Source organism: Camelus bactrianus, chromosome 10, assembly GCF_048773025.1.
Source record: "Camelus bactrianus isolate YW-2024 breed Bactrian camel chromosome 10, ASM4877302v1, whole genome shotgun sequence".
NCBI lineage: Eukaryota > Metazoa > Chordata > Mammalia > Artiodactyla > Camelidae > Camelus > Camelus bactrianus.
In genome coordinates this window covers 25379999-25397664 of record NC_133548.1, presented here as the reverse complement: position 1 = coordinate 25397664, position 17666 = coordinate 25379999, and the positions used below count along the sequence as shown (strand labels likewise).

Below are 17666 nucleotides of genomic sequence, written 5' to 3'. Positions count from 1 at the left end.
CTCCACAGCTGTAGGACTTCCGTTTGTGGGTGCTGGCCAGCAGGGCGGCAGGGAGGTGCAGGCCTGCAGCAGAGATGCGGACTGGGTGAGGGCAAGGACTGGATGTGCAGGTGGGGCCTCGCACCACCCTTCTCCTTACCTGGACAGGTCTCCACGCTGTGGAAAGTCACTGACAGAGGACACAGTCACCGTGTCTGACAACAGATCTCCGCAAGGCGGCTTTCCTGACCACCTTCAGCACGCATGTCCTGCCCCACGGCCCCAGGGACCGTCGCAGCAGAGCCCCACACCATTCTTCACGGCCACTCTCTATGGGCTAACAAAGATTCAGGGTGGTCCCAGGATTGTCAAGTGCACAACTCATCAGTCGCCTCTTAGCAAGTATTTATTGAGACCAGCCTTTCGGTCTTTACTTTGGGAAGTGTGGCCCACAGGCCAGCAGGGTGGGCATCAGCCGGGCGCTTGTTAAGAATGCAGTCTCAGGCCCTGCCCCGGAACTTCCGGAGGGGATGTCCTCGTGGAAATAACATGGGACAGGGAGACGGTCTGCTCCTTCCCTCTGGGAGCTCGCACATGGTTAGGAAGATGATATGTAGGTATAAAACTATGGAGCAGGGTGCACGTCTACAACATCAAGCTCGCTTTGGAAAGAAACTTGGATGCAGAACACCACAACCAAGTCCTGCCTCAGCCACTACTGTCGCTGAGCCTCAGCTTTCTCATCTGTAAAGTGGGAACAATACCTGTCCTGTCTACATTACAGATGGTCCTCGATGGGAAAGCACTACAGCCATATAAGATACTGTTGAATGTTACATACTCGAAGTGCTACAGAGGTTCTGGGCTGAGAGAGTCTGGGATGGTCCAGCACAGGCTGGGTGGCCTTTTAAAGATATTGAACCACACACAATAGTAAAGCGAGGTGTAAAAGTGTATGTTTTGACATTTGCAACTAACAGAGCATCCAGCCCCGGCTACAGAGCTCCCTCTGGCCAGTTTTCACTCTGACAATCTGCTCATGGTCCACACCGTGGGGCTAGGAACACACACTCAGTGCCAATGGGTGCTTTACAAAAGACACAAAGCAAACAGACGTGTCTACATAAACCCTGTTGCTGCAAACTTAGCTCTTGTTTGCAGTGTATGGAAATGGACTTGTCATTTTGCAGATCTGACCCGTGAAGATGTCTGAGCACTGCAAGAGGATGCCCGGGAAGGGGTGGGAAGTAAAGGAAATCAACAGGTGAGTTCTCAAGGGCATCATTTTCCCAGATGGTGATCAGATCTTTGTTATGTGCTAGATGTTTTCATGCTTTTTTATTCATTTAATCCTCACTCCAACTCTATCAGGCAGATAGGGACAAAAAAGTCCCCATTTCACTGATGAGGAAACTGGGGACTTAGCTTCTGAACCCAGGTTGGTCTGCTTTCCAAAGGCCATGACCTTAACTGCAAGCTAACCTGCCCAAGCAGTGTGAGAATCTCTGCTCTTCCTCCTGCAGTTGAAACAATGTGACTGCTTTTGTTGAGAAACCTGGCGCGCTCTGACTCCCTGATGTTTGCCATGCTTGTCCTGAGCTTCTCCAGAGAAATGCTGTCTTCTGGCAGGAAAAGATAAAAACTGCTGATACAAATGAGTCACCACACTCGCTATAATTAACAACGATGCAAGAGCCAGATGCAAACTAAGAGGGGCCCTCAGGACCTGACTTTTAGGCAGCCCAAACTGAGCTACACTTCAACGCAGAGAAGGCTCTGTGCTGGGGTGCCGTCTGCTCGAGACACATTTTAAACGAACAAATGAAGCCTGGAACGCACGGGAGCTCCCAGATAATGGAGCCCAAAGGGGCGGCACCAAATTAATCTCCTTATTTACAACTGAAAAACCTTCCACTGGGACCAGAAAGAGAGTTTATAGTTTACAGATATTTGCTTTCACACTCGGCTGCCCTGGAAGTCTGAGCAGTTTGCAACCTGCTGAGCTGATTTATAGCAACTACGGTTTTAAATTCGGTTGTACTAGGTGTTCAGTTGACACCCTCCAGATTGCAGTGTGTGCCTGTGAACTTTTCAGCGAAGACCAGTTATCACCTGCATCTCTCTATTCTCTTTTGCTGACCTGGAGTAAGAAGTGATGTAATGATAGCCCGATTAAAATGAACCTGAGAACACAATTCCCCCTGTGCCGTCCACAAGCCTATCCGACCGTAGCACAATGTCACTTCATGATGAGCGGTGAAGGCGGTGCTCTCTGGCTGCATCTAAGACCAGTAATTGCCTCCTGAGGTTCAACAGAGCCTCAAATAGTGGTCAGGACCTAGACACACCTAATTAGTGGTCACTGATGTCAGTGGCAACTTCTCTGCTTAAAAAAGACGCAACTGTCCTCAAACTGAAACACAATACAGCTGATAGAATCTTACTACTTTCCTTTTGAATAGACTTTAATTGAGAGCGAAGTGAAAAATGCAGGTTACATTTTTAGTGTTCTCATCAATATGTTGGAAGATCAACACCAGTGACACATCTAACATTTATACATTTCCTAACTTTAGTTGTCAAAGAGCAAATCATTATCAGATACATATATTTACACAATAATTTCAAGCAACAGTACATAATAAACTTCCCCCCCTTAAAAAACAAAAACAAAACACACACACACACCCAACCACCTTTAAACAATGGATTTCCTCACACTAGTAAGCCTCATTTTTTTTTTCACATAAACTTGTAGACCCAAAGTTACTTAAGTTACTCAAGAACAGTCTTATCAGTGGAGATACTGGACCAGCCCTTATTTTCTTTTGAGTCACTTTAATTTATACAACTTGAAGCCACATAACCAGCGTGGTCTGTACACTATGGAGGACACCCCAAATGAGAAAAATGAACTCCACTTCCTTTGTGTGAGGAGATTTGTACATCTCTGAAGATGTGCATGATTACAACTCAGAAAGAAACAAAAACAGAATCTCAGATCTTCAAGCACGGTTTCATAAGAGCACTGTTCTAGTGTTAACATCAAACTGACTGAACGGTAAGATTCTTTTAGGTAACTGCAGAGGTACTGGTTAGTTCTGATTCTTTTTTCAGCTGCTTGAAACGCTTGAGTTTTAAAAGCTGCCTGGTAGCACTACATCCTGCCTTCCAGGGCAGCAGCCTGCCTAACCTCCGGAATGTCGGCTGGGACTCACCCCCAGTGCCTTGCTCTCTGATTTATTTCTTGCTGTTGCTGTTAGTAAATGGAAACCATGACAAAGTTTACATTAGCAGACACATCCAAATGCCCTGGCCTATAAATATTCTATGATGGAAAATGGTACAACGACTCTATTCCTCGTGAAAATGAGCATAAATGGAGAAGGGGAGGGCGGGGGGACACCTTCAACAATGGCTCTTCTTACACTGGAAAATCCAGACCAAATGGTGATGGGCTTTGAACTGACCGGACACTGTGAGCCACTTCTCCAGGGCCTTCTGAGTCAACGAAGAGTTGGCCAAGCAGAGACCAACTCCCTCCGGGCAAACCTGGTAGGATCCAGTAGCACAGACATCTTGTCTTGGAAGCTGGATGAAGAAGGTCAACCGCCAATTCCTTCTGAGAGAGGAATTTTAAAGTCAGCTCTGAGTCCTGCCTGGGACACAGAGCGGCGCCCTGGGACGGGGGTGCCTCAGAGTGCCAGCTGGAGTTTGCTCATGTTTCTCTGGTGCATGTTGTGATGACGGACTAATTCGTCTGACCGGGCAAACTTTTTCTGACAACTGGGCCACCGACAGCTGAAGGGCTTTTCACCTGTTGACACAACGGCCAGTCAGAGACACGTGTGGCGGAGAGACTAGGAGCAAGTTCAACTATCAAAGTCCCGCATTAAACCATCACAAGGCACCCACTCCAGGTTCCCTCCAGCTCGTCCCCTCACCTACCACCCCGGGCTCATCTCACAGGCAGTCTGGAAATGGCAGCACCTCTGGGGCCTTAAGGGTTAAAATATTGTGAAAATTATAAACTATGAGTAAGTCAGAAGACTTGGAAAATAGGAGAAAAGTGATGAATCGAGTTAACGGAAATGTCTGGGCAATTCGTATTTAAATAAGGGGGGAAAACGTTTGGCTCCACCTCTTCTGTTAGGCTGTTCCGTGAGCTGTGCGTGTGAGGAGGGAACCGAGCTCCACTGGGAGGCGAGGGCTTCAGGATCATTGCCCTGGAGATTGTCCGCTGACTGCTACCCAGGAGCGGAGCTGGGGCACTGGCTTTAACATCTCTGTTTCTGTAGATATTCCAGCTGGGGTGGGGGGAGCTGGGTATTTTTAAATAAATTTTTGACTTTTACCCTAAAATGTTACTCAGAGCATAACACCTATTATACAGAAGGCTCTAGCTGAGGCGCAGTTTTGAGTTTTTTAAACAAGCTTGCCCCAAAATTGAGGCTTCTCCACCTAGGACTCAGAGGTTCCTTCCAAGCCTCATTCTGGGTAGGGAAGATAATGAGCATTTACTAAGAGCCTAACAGACCCCAAGCCTTGTGCTGGGTATTTTATATATGTATATATATAAATATATATTTTTTCATGTACTCCTTATAACCACCTGTAAGGGAAGCATTATTATCCCCACTCTACAGATGAGGCTGGACCTCTGGTGAGGGCAGACCCACGCAGGACTTAAATCCAAAGCCCACACACTTTGCTGTGTCACACCCCTCGGGCCTCAGCATAATGAAAATAGAGCCGCCGTGGCTTTGTCTTAAGTGAAAATGCCACAGGAGCCAACCCCTGTACCACCCGGGGATCTTCCCAGGATATGGCTAGTCCCACTTGGCTTTCTCTGAGAACGACCAGTCAGGAGAAGCCCTAAGAAATGTCCCAGGGGGGTGCTGTCCCAGGGTCAGAACTGGGGGCCGATCAAATACAATGTGAAACAGTCTGCTGGTGACATAGGTCACTGTACAAATGCAGATGTACACAGGGTTGGGGGCGAGATACCAAGAATGGTAACTCCTTTCCACCAAATTATGAGCTCAAGACTAAGGCAAAGAAGTGACACCAAAAGCACCCGAGTAGGGGAACGAGGTGCCCATCCCGCCAACTCTGGGGCACAGGTGCTTGGATTCCATGTGGAAGTGCAGCCTGTGGGAGCTGAGAATCCAGGACTGCATGGGGCTCCTGACAGGATTCCCCTCACCTCCGACTCCCCGTTCCTCTGCTCTGCCTGATCTGGCTCCCTCTCTCCATCAGCCACACCATGCTGTCAAAGGTACCTCCTTATGGACAAATCCCAACCCTTCCTCCTGTCGTCATCACCCTCCCCAGCCTCTCAACGGAATTCAACTTTGCTGATGTTGGCTTTCTTCTTGATTCTCTATCCTCCCTGGGCTGTAAGGTGGACCCAAGCTCTTTCTCCAACAAAGAAGGCAGCGGGTAGGTGGGCTGGGAGCTGACAGAACCGGGTTTGCCACTTACTGGGTTTGGGACTTTATTAGACAAAATAATTTCGTCACTGTGTGTCTCAGTCTCCTGATCTGTAAAATGGGGATAAAACATACCTACCCTACTCTTCTTCCAAGGATGTTGTGAAGATAAAATGAGGTAACCTAAGCATTGGCCCTCTTTCCAAAGCTAGAGAATACATGACAAAGATGGTGGTATTTTCATTACAAATCACACCAGCCTTGTGAGAAGCAAAAACTTTCAGCAGCCAGTGAATAAATGTCCTAGTCCCCTCTCTATACTAGTACAAAGGAAATAATACCTACGCTTTGAGAGGAGTCTGGCAGAAACCATGACTGCTCGTGGGGCATTAACTTTTAACAGAGCAAGGGTCTGGGTCTCTGAAAATAGTGTCACGAAACGTGAGCTTCAGGAGAATAAATGTTTGGCTTGCTAGAATTTCTGCTACTTTTCTGTAATGTTGATTATTGTATCAAACTGAGTGATAAAAAGATGATGCCACAAATTGGGAACAACAGGGACCTAGCTTATCTCTTCATTTCACTCTGGACATTCACGAAAGGAGTTCTTTTCACATCTCTTCTGTTCTGTACCCTCCACCCCCATCCCTTCTTAAACAGTGTTATTATTTAAAGGTAGCCATATACTGTTCTTTCTCTCCTCTGAGTCTAAACCTGCTTAGAACCTTCACACTCATCTCTTCCAATCTCGCTCATCACAAGCAACTCCATTCAACAGTAGTTTAAAAAAATAATGAAAAATAAATGTGAAGAAAAGTTTACGCACTTGTTTTACCTGTATGAGTCCTGGTGTGGGTCTTCAGGTGGTCGGACCGGGAGAACTTTCGCTGACAAGTTTTACACTGGAATGGTTTCACACCTAAACGGACAGAGAAGGTCTAGCCGCGGCCCTAACCGAGTGGGGGCAGAGCAAGGCCCACAAGGCCTGCTTCCCGGTGGCCCGAGGAGCCGGGCATTTCCAGCCACACCTGCAATGTCTGCCTTGCCCTCAGATTTCCCCAATACCCCAGGCCCAGAAGGAAATCACCTGATTCTGTACAGTAATCCTTGAAGACCTGTTGCTTTGGGAACAACTATTGCTTAACCACAAATGTCCAGCCTCTCACCAAGGCCTCAGCTGTGTCTGAGACTGAAAAAGTGAATCACACACTACAAAGGGGATTCTGCTCTCCACCACCCACCCGTGTTCTTTACTGACACTCAGTGTGTCATCAGCAAACTGCCAGTGGGAATATCATGGTTCTGTGGTTTGCAGGGGAAATGTGGGATGTTGCCTTTTCTTTCCTTTCTTCTTCTTCTTTTTTTTTTTTTCCTTAAGAGAAAGTAAATCCCCAGAAGATTAGGGGGCAAAAAACTATTGGAGATACGAAACAAATGGCTGACCCTCTCCCATCCTTACGGAACAACAAAGAGCATCACAAAATCAACCATGACCCGAGGGAACACACTGCCAGCAGCGAGAAGTGAGCCTACAAACCTGTGTGTCTCCTTTGGTGTCTTTTGAGCTGGTCTGAACGAGAAAACCTTCGTTCACAGTCCTTGAAGTCACACTGGTACGGTTTCTCACCTTGGGGAAGACACATATTCCGTTGGAAAATGATACTGGAAGTGGGGATCTCATTAGAGGCAACTTCTTTTACTGGGACTGAAGGGATCCCAAAATGCCAAAGGCACTCGCGTGGAGGTTTTTAGGGATGTGCTTGAGGTTAAAGGCTCATCGCTACATACGCTCGTGGACTGGAGGCGCAGAACAGGGGCTAAGTGAATAAAAATGGTCCCTCACCCCCGAGGTAGAAGTGAACGGGAACTCAGGTTTCGAGTCTGACACTGGGGTCACATCCAGCTCTCCACTCACAGCACTGGGTGAGGTACTATTTCCTCACTGTCAAACGGGGCCAGTAATCCGACAACTTCTATGGATTTATCAACAGATTACAACAAACCACCCACATAAAGGGCTTAGCCCAGTGCCTAGCACAGAGGCAGTGCTCAAAAATTACTGGCAGAGAATATTTAAACAAATAATAAACCAAAGCAGTTTTAACTCCTGGACTGAGCCTGAGGCCGAACTCTGAGATGGACGTGCCTTGGAGCCAGCCCTGTGAAGTAAGTGCTTTATGTCTTATGGCCTGAAGATCTGGCGTTGGCTGCCACGGACTTCTCAGGCCCAAGTCAAGCATAAACAGCTCCGTGGCTGTGAGATGCTCAAGTCAAACCAGGATCCAGAGGCTTCAGAGTTTTGGGTATCCCTTTATCTGAGCGAAGTCAGGAGTGGGATTACACAACCTCCTGTCTCAGGACAGAGAAGCCCCACCCCTGCCCTCGCTAGAGAAAGTTCAGCCAACTCCTGGGAACTGAGCCCCATGAGTGCACTGAGCAACCTTGGGTCTTCCCACCTTCTTATGAGAACTCTGAGTCATCAGCGTCCTGGAATGGAGAGCAAGCCATCCCAGGATCAGCCGGCTTAACCTCCTCCGTCTCCCTGATGAATCTGTATTCCTGCTGCACAGAGCTCACCATTCCTGAAATCTGCCTTGTACTTTGCTCACACTTCGTCTCTCTCTCCGAACTCCTACCCGTCACAGAGTCTACTGTACGTCCCTCACGAATGCCGCTTCCTCTGCAATGCCTTCTTGGAAACTTTATGTTCAGATTGAAAGCCCTCCCCCCCCCCATTACAGAATTTATTACAGAACATCTAACATGATGAGCCATGTCCAGACCTACCTTCTGCTGTGGCTGGAAAATCCTCAGGGTAGGAGCCTTTCCTTAACCTTCTGCTGATACCCAGCCCAGTGCCTTATGCTGCCCCTCTGCCACCTGCAGAAAGCAGCGCCCCCTTTCATTCTCCTTTCTCTTCCCCACCTTTATGCTCCTGCTCATCCTTTACTTCCTTTGCCCAACCTTGCCAACCTTTCGATGGTTAACCCAAGCCCTTCCTTCTCCAAGTAACCTCCCGAGATGACTCCACTCAAATCTATGGCCTCTGAACAGCTCTTCTCGCGCCTCTAGAGTCAGTCTATCATCACACACGGTCTCAGTCCCTTTTCCTCTGTGTGTGTCCTGGCTCCAAAACAGACCATGAAGGGGGCTTGTGACTTAAGAGTTAAAAGGCATGAGTTTGAGTCCTGCTTCCCCTATATCCTGACCACCTGAGAACCATTTTATGTGTGAGGATTAAAGGGAATAATGCATGTAGAGAGTCTGGCACATAAAAAGTATTTAATATAAAAGTACTTAATATAACAGTCTGTACTATTATTATAAATAAACACAAAATGATTGCACTCTTTCAAGATGGGGGCCACAGTGTTGCTAAATGCCAACCTCCCCTCCTCATTTTCTGCAAGGAGGAGTTTCTTGAAGGCTCCAGAAGACCTGGGAGTCATGCATCTTGTCCACTGCCTTCCCTTCAAACAGACAGGCATCTACACTCACTGTTTTCTAAGTCCCTCCTTCCTAGTAAAATTTCTACCATCACACTGCCTTCAGTGTATTCTCTTGCATTTTTCCAGGCAGACTTTTACTTGATCATTTTCCTCATAATCTTAACAGATGCTTTTTAAATGATCCCACTTGGGGAAATATATAAAAATATAACATGCCACTGGTTCTCTCATCTTCAGCCTCCACTGTGTGCAAACTCAGGTCTGTGCCAGAATTGCATTCTCCGGACGCAGTGGCTTAGCAAAGACCAATGGTCTAAACAGCTGAATGCAGCTCACTTTCTCCTCTAGATTCCCCAAAGTCAAGTCCGCAGTAACAATAGAATAATAATGCTAAACACTGCAATGAAGCTACCCTTCACAGTCGTGGAAAGAACTGTACCAGCTCCCCAGTAGGAAAGCCTGAGCTTCACCCTACTTCCCTGTAGGGGACACCCATCTCCTGCCCACAAGGCCACGAGCAGACATTTGTGAAATGACTGTGCACATTCAAGGTGGCCACAGCCAGACGCGGCCAATCCTCTCCTTCCCAGAGGCAGACCCCTTGACCTGTGGGAAAATCCAGTTTTAACACATCATCAAAAATCATTCTCTTTTTTTTAAGATTGAAAACAAAGATTAAACCTATAATCCATTTTCCCATTCCTGCCTGGGAATTGGGCAACTCGAGTAGTTAAGCTTTTCTTTGAATCATCTCTTCCTAGCTCTTAGGACGACCCTGCGCATCAGTCTCTCAGAATATCTGCTTACCAAACTCCCAGGCTAGCTCCTCTTTATTAAGAGATGCTAACAGTATTATAACAGCAACTATCATTTATTTAAACCTGGTGATATAGAATACTGTACTAAATGCTTCATATCTGAGTCTTTTAATTCAATTTGATTTAAAAAGTTAAGCTAGTCTCAACAATTGTATAAGGTAGGTTATCATCTCCATTTTCTATGTGAGGCAAATAAAGTTCAAAGAGAGGTTAGGTCACTTGCTCTTGAAGCCAGAATTCAAACACAGATCCCTTTAAGTCTGTGAAATTCTCTTAGCACCTACTCTGCTCTGCCCTTCTTTAATAAAGGATGGACAATCAGGATACAAAATGGCCTGGCAGCCTTTTTACACCACCTGGGCCAGACCTTTGAAAGCAGTGCCACTCTCCATCCTAGAAGTCACCTGTGTCCTCACAGTGCAATCTGTGGGGAGCAGGAGATCCTGAGTCACTCCTGCCCAAAGGCCACCGGAACCAAGGCTGGATGGTGGACACACTTACCAGTGTGCTTCCGGCTGTGCATCTGTAAGTGGGACAGCTTAAAATATCTCTTATTGCAGCCTGGGTAAGCACACATGAAGGGGCGTTTCTCACTGGTCTCAGACGCCGACCGGACAAGAGTCGGGGCTACTCCAGGCACACGCCGCACGTCCTACAAGCAGAGCATTAAGAGAAATGGAGGCTTTAAGCCACATGTGAACATTCATGCTGGTCTCAAGGAAAGTGAGCACTGAAGTATATCCAAAGAAGAGATGGTGGCTAGGAGACCTAAAACCACTCCTTTCCACACCCCAGGTGCCCACAGCAGACATCACTAATGGATGACAGATCAGGACATTCTACAATGCAAGCTCAAACATCCTCACTGCTGATCAACCAGAACTGGGACTTTAAGTCTGTCTGGGGCTGCTGACCCAGAGCATCTGCAAAAGAAATGCTGGTGACTGGAAGCGCTCCCGGTCCATCCTGTCTCTCAGCTTCTCCACTTGAGGCAGTGAGGTCTAGAAGTCCAAAGTCGCAGATTCTATTCCATTCCCTCCCACTGGGATAGACAGCCACATGACCTTGGGCTCAACCTGCAGTGGGTGGGCAAGTCCTTATTAGAGAAAAACATGGGATACTAAGTGAGCCCCCAACTGAGCAGACCTTCCTTGTGTGAGTAAATGATGAGGAAGAAGTTGCCCCTGGGACTTGGGGTTCTGTCTGTGAAGGGAGCTGAACCCACAGAAGGCCCATGGTGTGGCCAGTGCAATCCTTTCACAGAGACACAAGGAAACGCTGTGTCTGCCTTCTGTGCACTGTACATCCATCACAGGGCATCCTGCTAACCCCTTTATCTTGTGGGGGCAAGTGTGGGTAAGGCTGGTCTTCCAGGAGGAGCAGAGAACAGTGAGGCCAACCCCTCATCCCGCTCTCGGAATCGATCAGTCATAGACACGAGCAGTGGCAGTGCCTGAGGGACCACTGAATCCCCCTCGTCCTCTTACAGGTGTGCAAGTCAAGGCCAAAGAGCACAGCCATGTTTTGGGTTAAAACCTGGAACCACTCCTGAGCTCAACCCACGCCTGCCCTGAGCATTCTCCACACCCCCTCAAGCTTACGTTCTAGTTCCTACTTCGCACTGCCTTGCACTGAGAGACCTTTTCTGAAGAAAAGGTACTGTAGTGACATACAAAGCTGTATCCTACTGATAGGCCCCAGTGTCTCAAGGCAAAAGGTGGCATAAATTTAAACGGTCAGCCAGCTGGGTCCCATCGGTGTGCACTAGGCGAAAATGAACACTTGTCTGGTCTGGAGTCTGTCAGAGGCCATGACAGTGAGTCTGACAACTGGGCCTGGTGGAAAGGAAGGCAAAAGGAGCTTTGCTCATTTCCTTTAATTCACCCCAGAGGCGGCGCACAGGGCAGTAAGACATAAAACCGAGCTATCAGTGTCAGCCGGGGTCCTGGGGAAGGATTCTTCTGGCACTTGTCGGAGGAGAGACTGGATGACTCTGTAGCTCCAGCAGGTGTCTGTGTTTCTGTAACCCTGCCCTTATTCTCGCCACTGGGAAGCCTGGGATGAGGGAGCACGCTGTTCTATCCCCACACTCTGGAAACATTCGTTGGAACATCTCAGAGCTGCCTGGCTCGCACACACCTTATTGCCAGGGTACCGACTAGCCTGGTGAGGGCAGCACAGCCTTATTACTCAGGTTGCAGCCACTGAGTCACACGCCAAAGTCACAAACGCAAACCCTTGGGAATGGAACATGGTTCCCAGTACCCAAGAGAGACTCCACAGAGGTGGCCTTCCATTTTCTGAATTCTCTGAAATGGTAACCTTTTTACTTTACCTCTTCACTCTCCCACAGAAATGCACAACACAGGAAGTGAACCCTAATGTAAGCCTCAGACTTCGGTTAATAATGTATCCACATTAGCTCATCATTGTAGCAATACCAGTGCAAGACGTTAACAACAGGGGAGACTGTGTGGGGGTAGGGAGGGGGCCAGGGGGCGGATATGGGAATTCTCTGTACTTTCTGGACAGCTTTTCCTTAAACCTAAAACTGCTCAGAAAACATTAATTCTATTTTTAAAAAGTCCACAAATAAAACTTAGCACCACGCCTGGCCCATAGAGAGTGTCCAGCCATACGTGGTACTGATGTTATTGTTATTGTCATTATTAGCAACAGTAGAGTCTATCTTTGGGCACTTTACCACGCAGACCAAGTCTTCTTAGAAGTCTCTTCTTAGAAGGTCCAGGTCATTAATTCAAGTCCATTTAGCCCCAGAACAAGAGGTGTGCAGCCCAGCCTGGAGAAGGTGAATTAAGCAGTAAAGGAGGAAAGGAGAGGGGGATTCTGCGAGAAGCATCCTGGTCTGAATCAGGGAGGCAGCCACATCCACACTGGCCTCTGGAGTAGAGGCCCCCTGACCTGGCCCAGTGGAAGAGGAGGGGGTCCCTGCTGTCACAGAAGCCTATAATTAGGAACAGACTTGCCAGAGCCAAATGACCATCAGCAAGGAAGTGAAAGGGTGTTGAGAAGGAAAGAGGCAGCCGGGCCCCAGCGCACTCACCTGAATGCCCCTGAAGACGCCGTGGGTGTGTATCCTGTACTGGGCGCCACAGAGGATGGGCGTGGTGTGGTTATCACTCTCGTACCCGGTGCCGTGGCTGCAAACACAAAGAAAGGAGAACAAGCCTCAGGTTGGATCACAGGCACCCTTTGGAAACGCACATCTGCAGCAGGAGTGTTCTTTAAAGGATCACGGGATTACACAGTTGGTTTCTGCCTCCCTCCATTGGGGCTACTTGGGAAGCTGGAGTTTGTGAAAGGCGGGGCTGCCCAATCCTGGCGTCTCCACCATGCAGCCCCTCACGCTCTGATTCTGGCAGGTGCACCATCTGGGTCTATGCCTCTCAGACAAGCCGGGGAAAGTCTCAGTGGCAGGATTTCATCCCCAGCAAGTTGTTTACCATCAAGCACACAGCAGGGCTGACAGCTGTGAATACCTTAGGAATGAGCAGTTGCCTCAAGTTTCACACTGAGTGCAAGGAATTTTTGTCAGCACCTCATGACTCAGTTTTTACCAAATAGCACCAAGAAAGTGATGACACTTACAAGAATAGATCTCATCCTCCGAAGAGGGGATTACACACCTGTGGCCCTGCTCCACTTAACCCATAGATCTGTTTTCCAGATCAACTTAACTCTTCACAGCCAGCCCGTACCATAGGTGGACACTGAGTAGATAATCTTTCTCCAGCATTAGACTCACTGGTCAGAACTCAGGTTAACTTTGGACTACTAGGGAAAGCTGATGGATGTAGAAAATTGAGAAGAGCATCTTGGAAGGGGTGGATGTTCTGCTCTAAAGTATCCTCCCCTTCAGGTAAAAGCTGGTATCTGTTCTGCTGTTACTTCCAAACAAGGCAGAGTGAGGATTCTAATCCACATGCACAGCACATTATAATCACATCTAGAATCACCATGGGGACTTTTGATGAAATGTCTGTACAATGATGCAGCTGCTTCGGACAATGGCTGGCAGTTCCTCAAAAGTTTAGACAAAGTTACCAAGGACCCAAAATTCCACTTCAAGGTGTACAAACTTCAGAGAAATGAAAACACCCGTCTGCATAAAAACTTGCACACATCATTTATTAGCAGCATTACTCATAATAACCATAAAGTGGAATCAACCCAAATGTTCATCAGCTGATGGTGGATAAAAGATACAGTATATTCCCAAAATGAAATATTATTTGGCCATAAGAAGGAATGGAGTACATGATAAAGTGGACAAATCTTGAAAACATTATGCTAAGGGTAATAAGTCAATCACACGTGACTGCCTACTGTGTGATTCTCTTTATAAGAAACGTCCAGAAGAGGTAAAATTACAGAGACAGTAAGTAAATAGGTGGTTGGTTGCTGAGGACTGGGGAAGGTGAGGGGAAATGGAGAGCGACTGGTGAAAATGTCCTCAAATTGTGGTAACGGTCATACAACTCTGTATGACATACTAAAACCATTGATTTGTATGCTGCAAATGGGTGAAAGCTACAGTATGTGAAATATATAAAGCTGCTTGAAAAATTATCTTTGGGGATTGGGGTCAATGCATTTTTTAAGCCTCTGGGTGCAATTAACTGGCTGTCAGGGCTGAGAACTTCCACCCCTGCCCCCATTACTCTAGAGGTTCCCAGGGTCTGGGTGAGGGAGGCAGGTGGCCCACTCTGTCTGAGGCTGGCTCAACTCTCACTCACCCAGGGGAGAGAATTCCTGAAGGGAAGAGTGTCTGCCAGGACGCCGGACATGTCCACACATCCTGCGGCCACAGCAGCTGTGGCGTTTCACATTTGGTTCTGGCTCCCAGCTTTTTAGAAAGAATTGCCTGTCTCCTCTGCAGAGCAATGAGAGCAGCTGGGGGAGGTGGGTGGCAGCTCTGCTCTCTCTTACGTCCTACACCTTGTCTCCACGTCCTTCAGGTGACATCTCCGGGGGAAAATGTCCCAAAGAGCTAACCCAGGGTCAGACACAAGAAAACTGGGAAGAAATGCCAAACCCAGATAGCGTCTGCCTTTCAGAACCTTAGCATGTGCTTGCCGAGAGAAAGAGGCCCCGCCTGCCCTCCTTACAGTGATATCATATAGACGGTGGGGAAGGCAGAGCTGACGAGAGTGGCAATGTGGTGGCAGAAAGAGGACAGACAGGACAAGAAGGGTGCTGCCAGGACATTTTGCCTCAAAGGCTGTGAAGAGATGCTGACTTTGCTTGGTTTAACCTTCTTCATGGAGCTAAAATGTGATTTACACATTTTCTAGGGCTTAGGGATTTTTTAGGGACCCAACAATAGAAATCTGAATTATTTTAAAGTTCTGCCATCAGAGGGGATGAGTTTGGAATCTCCTGTCTTGGCAGCTAATCTAGGGGTGTTATATGGATTCCTGGAGGTGGGAGACATGGGAAATAGACTTTTCTCAGGATACTTGTCCCAGGAAATGAAGTGTTGCAGCACTCAAAGGGAATGTCATGACCCTCCAGCCAGATGCAACCAACAAACAAAAGAAGCAACAAGATTGCACCTGCCAAATACTAGATTCTTCTACCAGGTCCATGAACAAGACAAACAGCGGGACCCTGCCTATTGGCTCTTATAAGACAAACACACCAATGCAATTCCACACGGTGGAAACCCTGCACCCCCACGCACTTCCCAGCGTGCTCTGCCCAGAACACTGAGTCCAACTGAGCCATTTAGTACGGTAATAACTCCCTCTAGATAAGAAAAGGAAAGCAAGTCGAGGGGCTTGGAACCACAGGTTCACAGAAGCAGAAGAGTCATCTACCCTGACCTCCACAAGAAGCTCCTCCAGCTTAGCCTCATTAGCTGGAGGACATGACTGGTGACCAGCTCTCAAGGCGGCTCATCCCATCTGGGAAGAACTTTAATTGTTAGGAAAGCTAACCTGAGCAGAAATCTGCCTCCTCACGTCTGTCTTCTGGAGAACCAGAGAATATTACTATTCAACAGCCATTTTTGAGTATCTCCTCCACTGTGTGGCAAACTTGGCCTTGAGGACAAAGAGTGACCCGCTCCGTTCTGTACTCTTGCCACTCTGACTGGAGTAAGGCGCACAGTCCAGAAGGATCCCGCCAGACGGGCTGAATCTTAAACGCCTCTTCCACGTGACAGTCTTTCAGGCGTCTGAGGACAGCTCTCCAGGCTACAGAGCTGGGGCTCTCTCAGCTCTGACAATGTGAACTGGTGTCCACAGTTTATTTGCTATCAGAATCATCATCTTCTTGAGCCCCTTTATTTTGTTAAATTCCTCTCCCAAGTGTGTGCTTAGCACGAAACCCAGTACCTGAGAACAGTATTTACATAAGGGACTGAAAAAGGAGGGTCATCCACAAACACCGAAGCCAGTGGAACCAGGGAAGTAACAACTAGCTAAGACCTCACCCAAAGAGATTCCATTCCAAATGTTTCAAAATCAGAGTGTTAGTCAACACAGTGCATTATGCCCACAAGCTGCCAGGGCTCAGCTCCCAGTCGGGGTGTCTGGGGCTTCCCCTCTCAATCTGGGCAGAGTACTGCCATTAACACACCTAAGAGCCCCTCCCTGCTTAGCACTCAGGTCACAGTGAGCCTTCCTCAGTCAGATAAAATCTCCACCTCCCATCCCAGCATGAACTGTAGGTAAGGCAGGTATCTCCAACTTTTAAGCTTGAAGGCTTTTTTTTTTTTTTTCACTGCAATGTACTACACATTTCTCCTTCAGATTTCATTCTATTTCTTTTAGGGAGCCATCCCCTACTGTTGAAAACTGTTCAACTCTTGATTTGGCTTCCAAAACATTTGCTTTCCATCCCATTTCATGTTATCTCCGTATTTGAAAGTTACCTGTTCTGTGTTTTCATAAGAGGGAAGGATCTTCCTTGCTGTTGTTGGGAACTATTACGTTTACAATATGTGTAACTGTTCTCTGGTGTTCCGGCAGTGATAAGATTCTAGAAGGTCTCTCCATGGGACAACATGAGGGAAGCCATCATAAAGAATCTAGTCATTTGGATGGGGTCCAGTGCAACAGAGCATACATTAAGTCTTCAGCAAACCTTAATCTAGGACAGAAAGGTTCAGGAATACAGTGGCTGCCATTGGGCCAATAGCTATTGTTAAGACCCAGCTGCCCGCTTAGATGGTCAAGTGAAACCAAGTTTTACCCCAAGAACCATCAGCCTTTAAAAGTTCCACGCTGTGGATGAATCAAATAGGAGTGAGGGTAGGGTTCTAGACATCTGAAACCACTAAGCCTTCCAAGAAGGGCAAGGAGCTACCAGCCTAGAGAAGAGATTTCTGGGGCCAAAGAAGCACCTTCCAAATAAAGGAATCACAAAGCCCTCGAAAGCAGGTTCTAGAGCAGAACATGAATCCCACCAGACCAAGCAATTGAGAGACCCACGTTTCCCTTAGGGTAGGAATGCATGCAGTGACTAAGCTTCCTTCCAACCCAGATAATGAGAGGAGAGTAAAGGAACCGTGGCACAATACACAGCAAGGCACGTGCCCCAAGCCTGGGCAAGGCTGGACTTTCTTAGGACAAAGACTGGTGCTTTATAAAATGTTTTCACGTTTTTTCTGTTTTCTTGCCTCATAAACTTCTCTTTGACAGTAAGATATTGGATTCGGCTAAATGACAGGGAAAAAGGATTTGATGACTCCTTGGCCAAGATAATCAGAGAGAATACAGGGATGTACAGTGAGGTGTAATGAGGGAAGCTGTGGGTCCAGCAGGTGGGGAGGAGAGCTGGTGGGTCAGGTGCAGGCAGGCAAAAATATGGGAGGCAGGGCTCAGAGTAATGTGACTGCTTCTTCCTTCCTGCCCCAGAGCACAGAGTGAGCAACCACTTGCCAACCTGATGAAGATATTTAAGACAGCTCCTTTGGTTTTATTGTTCTACCAGGCACAAATCATTCATTTAAGCACTTAGCC

The 17666-nt window shown here is 47.6% G+C and overlaps 1 protein-coding gene across 5 annotated transcripts in view; it reads right to left on the bottom strand.

Moving 5' to 3' along the window:
* Window positions 1-2423: 2423 nt before the first annotated feature.
* Window positions 2424-17666, bottom strand: part of WT1 (WT1 transcription factor) — a 46358-nt gene continuing 31115 nt past the window's right edge. For 3 of the 5 annotated variants that reach the window (XM_074372205.1, XM_074372203.1, XM_074372207.1), the window contains 5 exons: window positions 12743-12839; window positions 10180-10330; window positions 6949-7038; window positions 6238-6330; window positions 2424-3796 (listed from right to left, as the gene is read on the bottom strand). In XM_074372205.1, coding sequence (XP_074228306.1) covers window positions 3675-3796; window positions 6238-6330; window positions 6949-7038; window positions 10180-10330; window positions 12743-12839 — 553 coding nt within the window. In that variant the 3' untranslated portion in view covers window positions 2424-3674. The remainder of the gene's footprint in view (window positions 3797-6237; window positions 6331-6948; window positions 7039-10179; window positions 10331-12742; window positions 12840-17666) is intronic. The other 2 variants (XM_074372204.1, XM_074372206.1) reach the window with 1 other exon arrangement.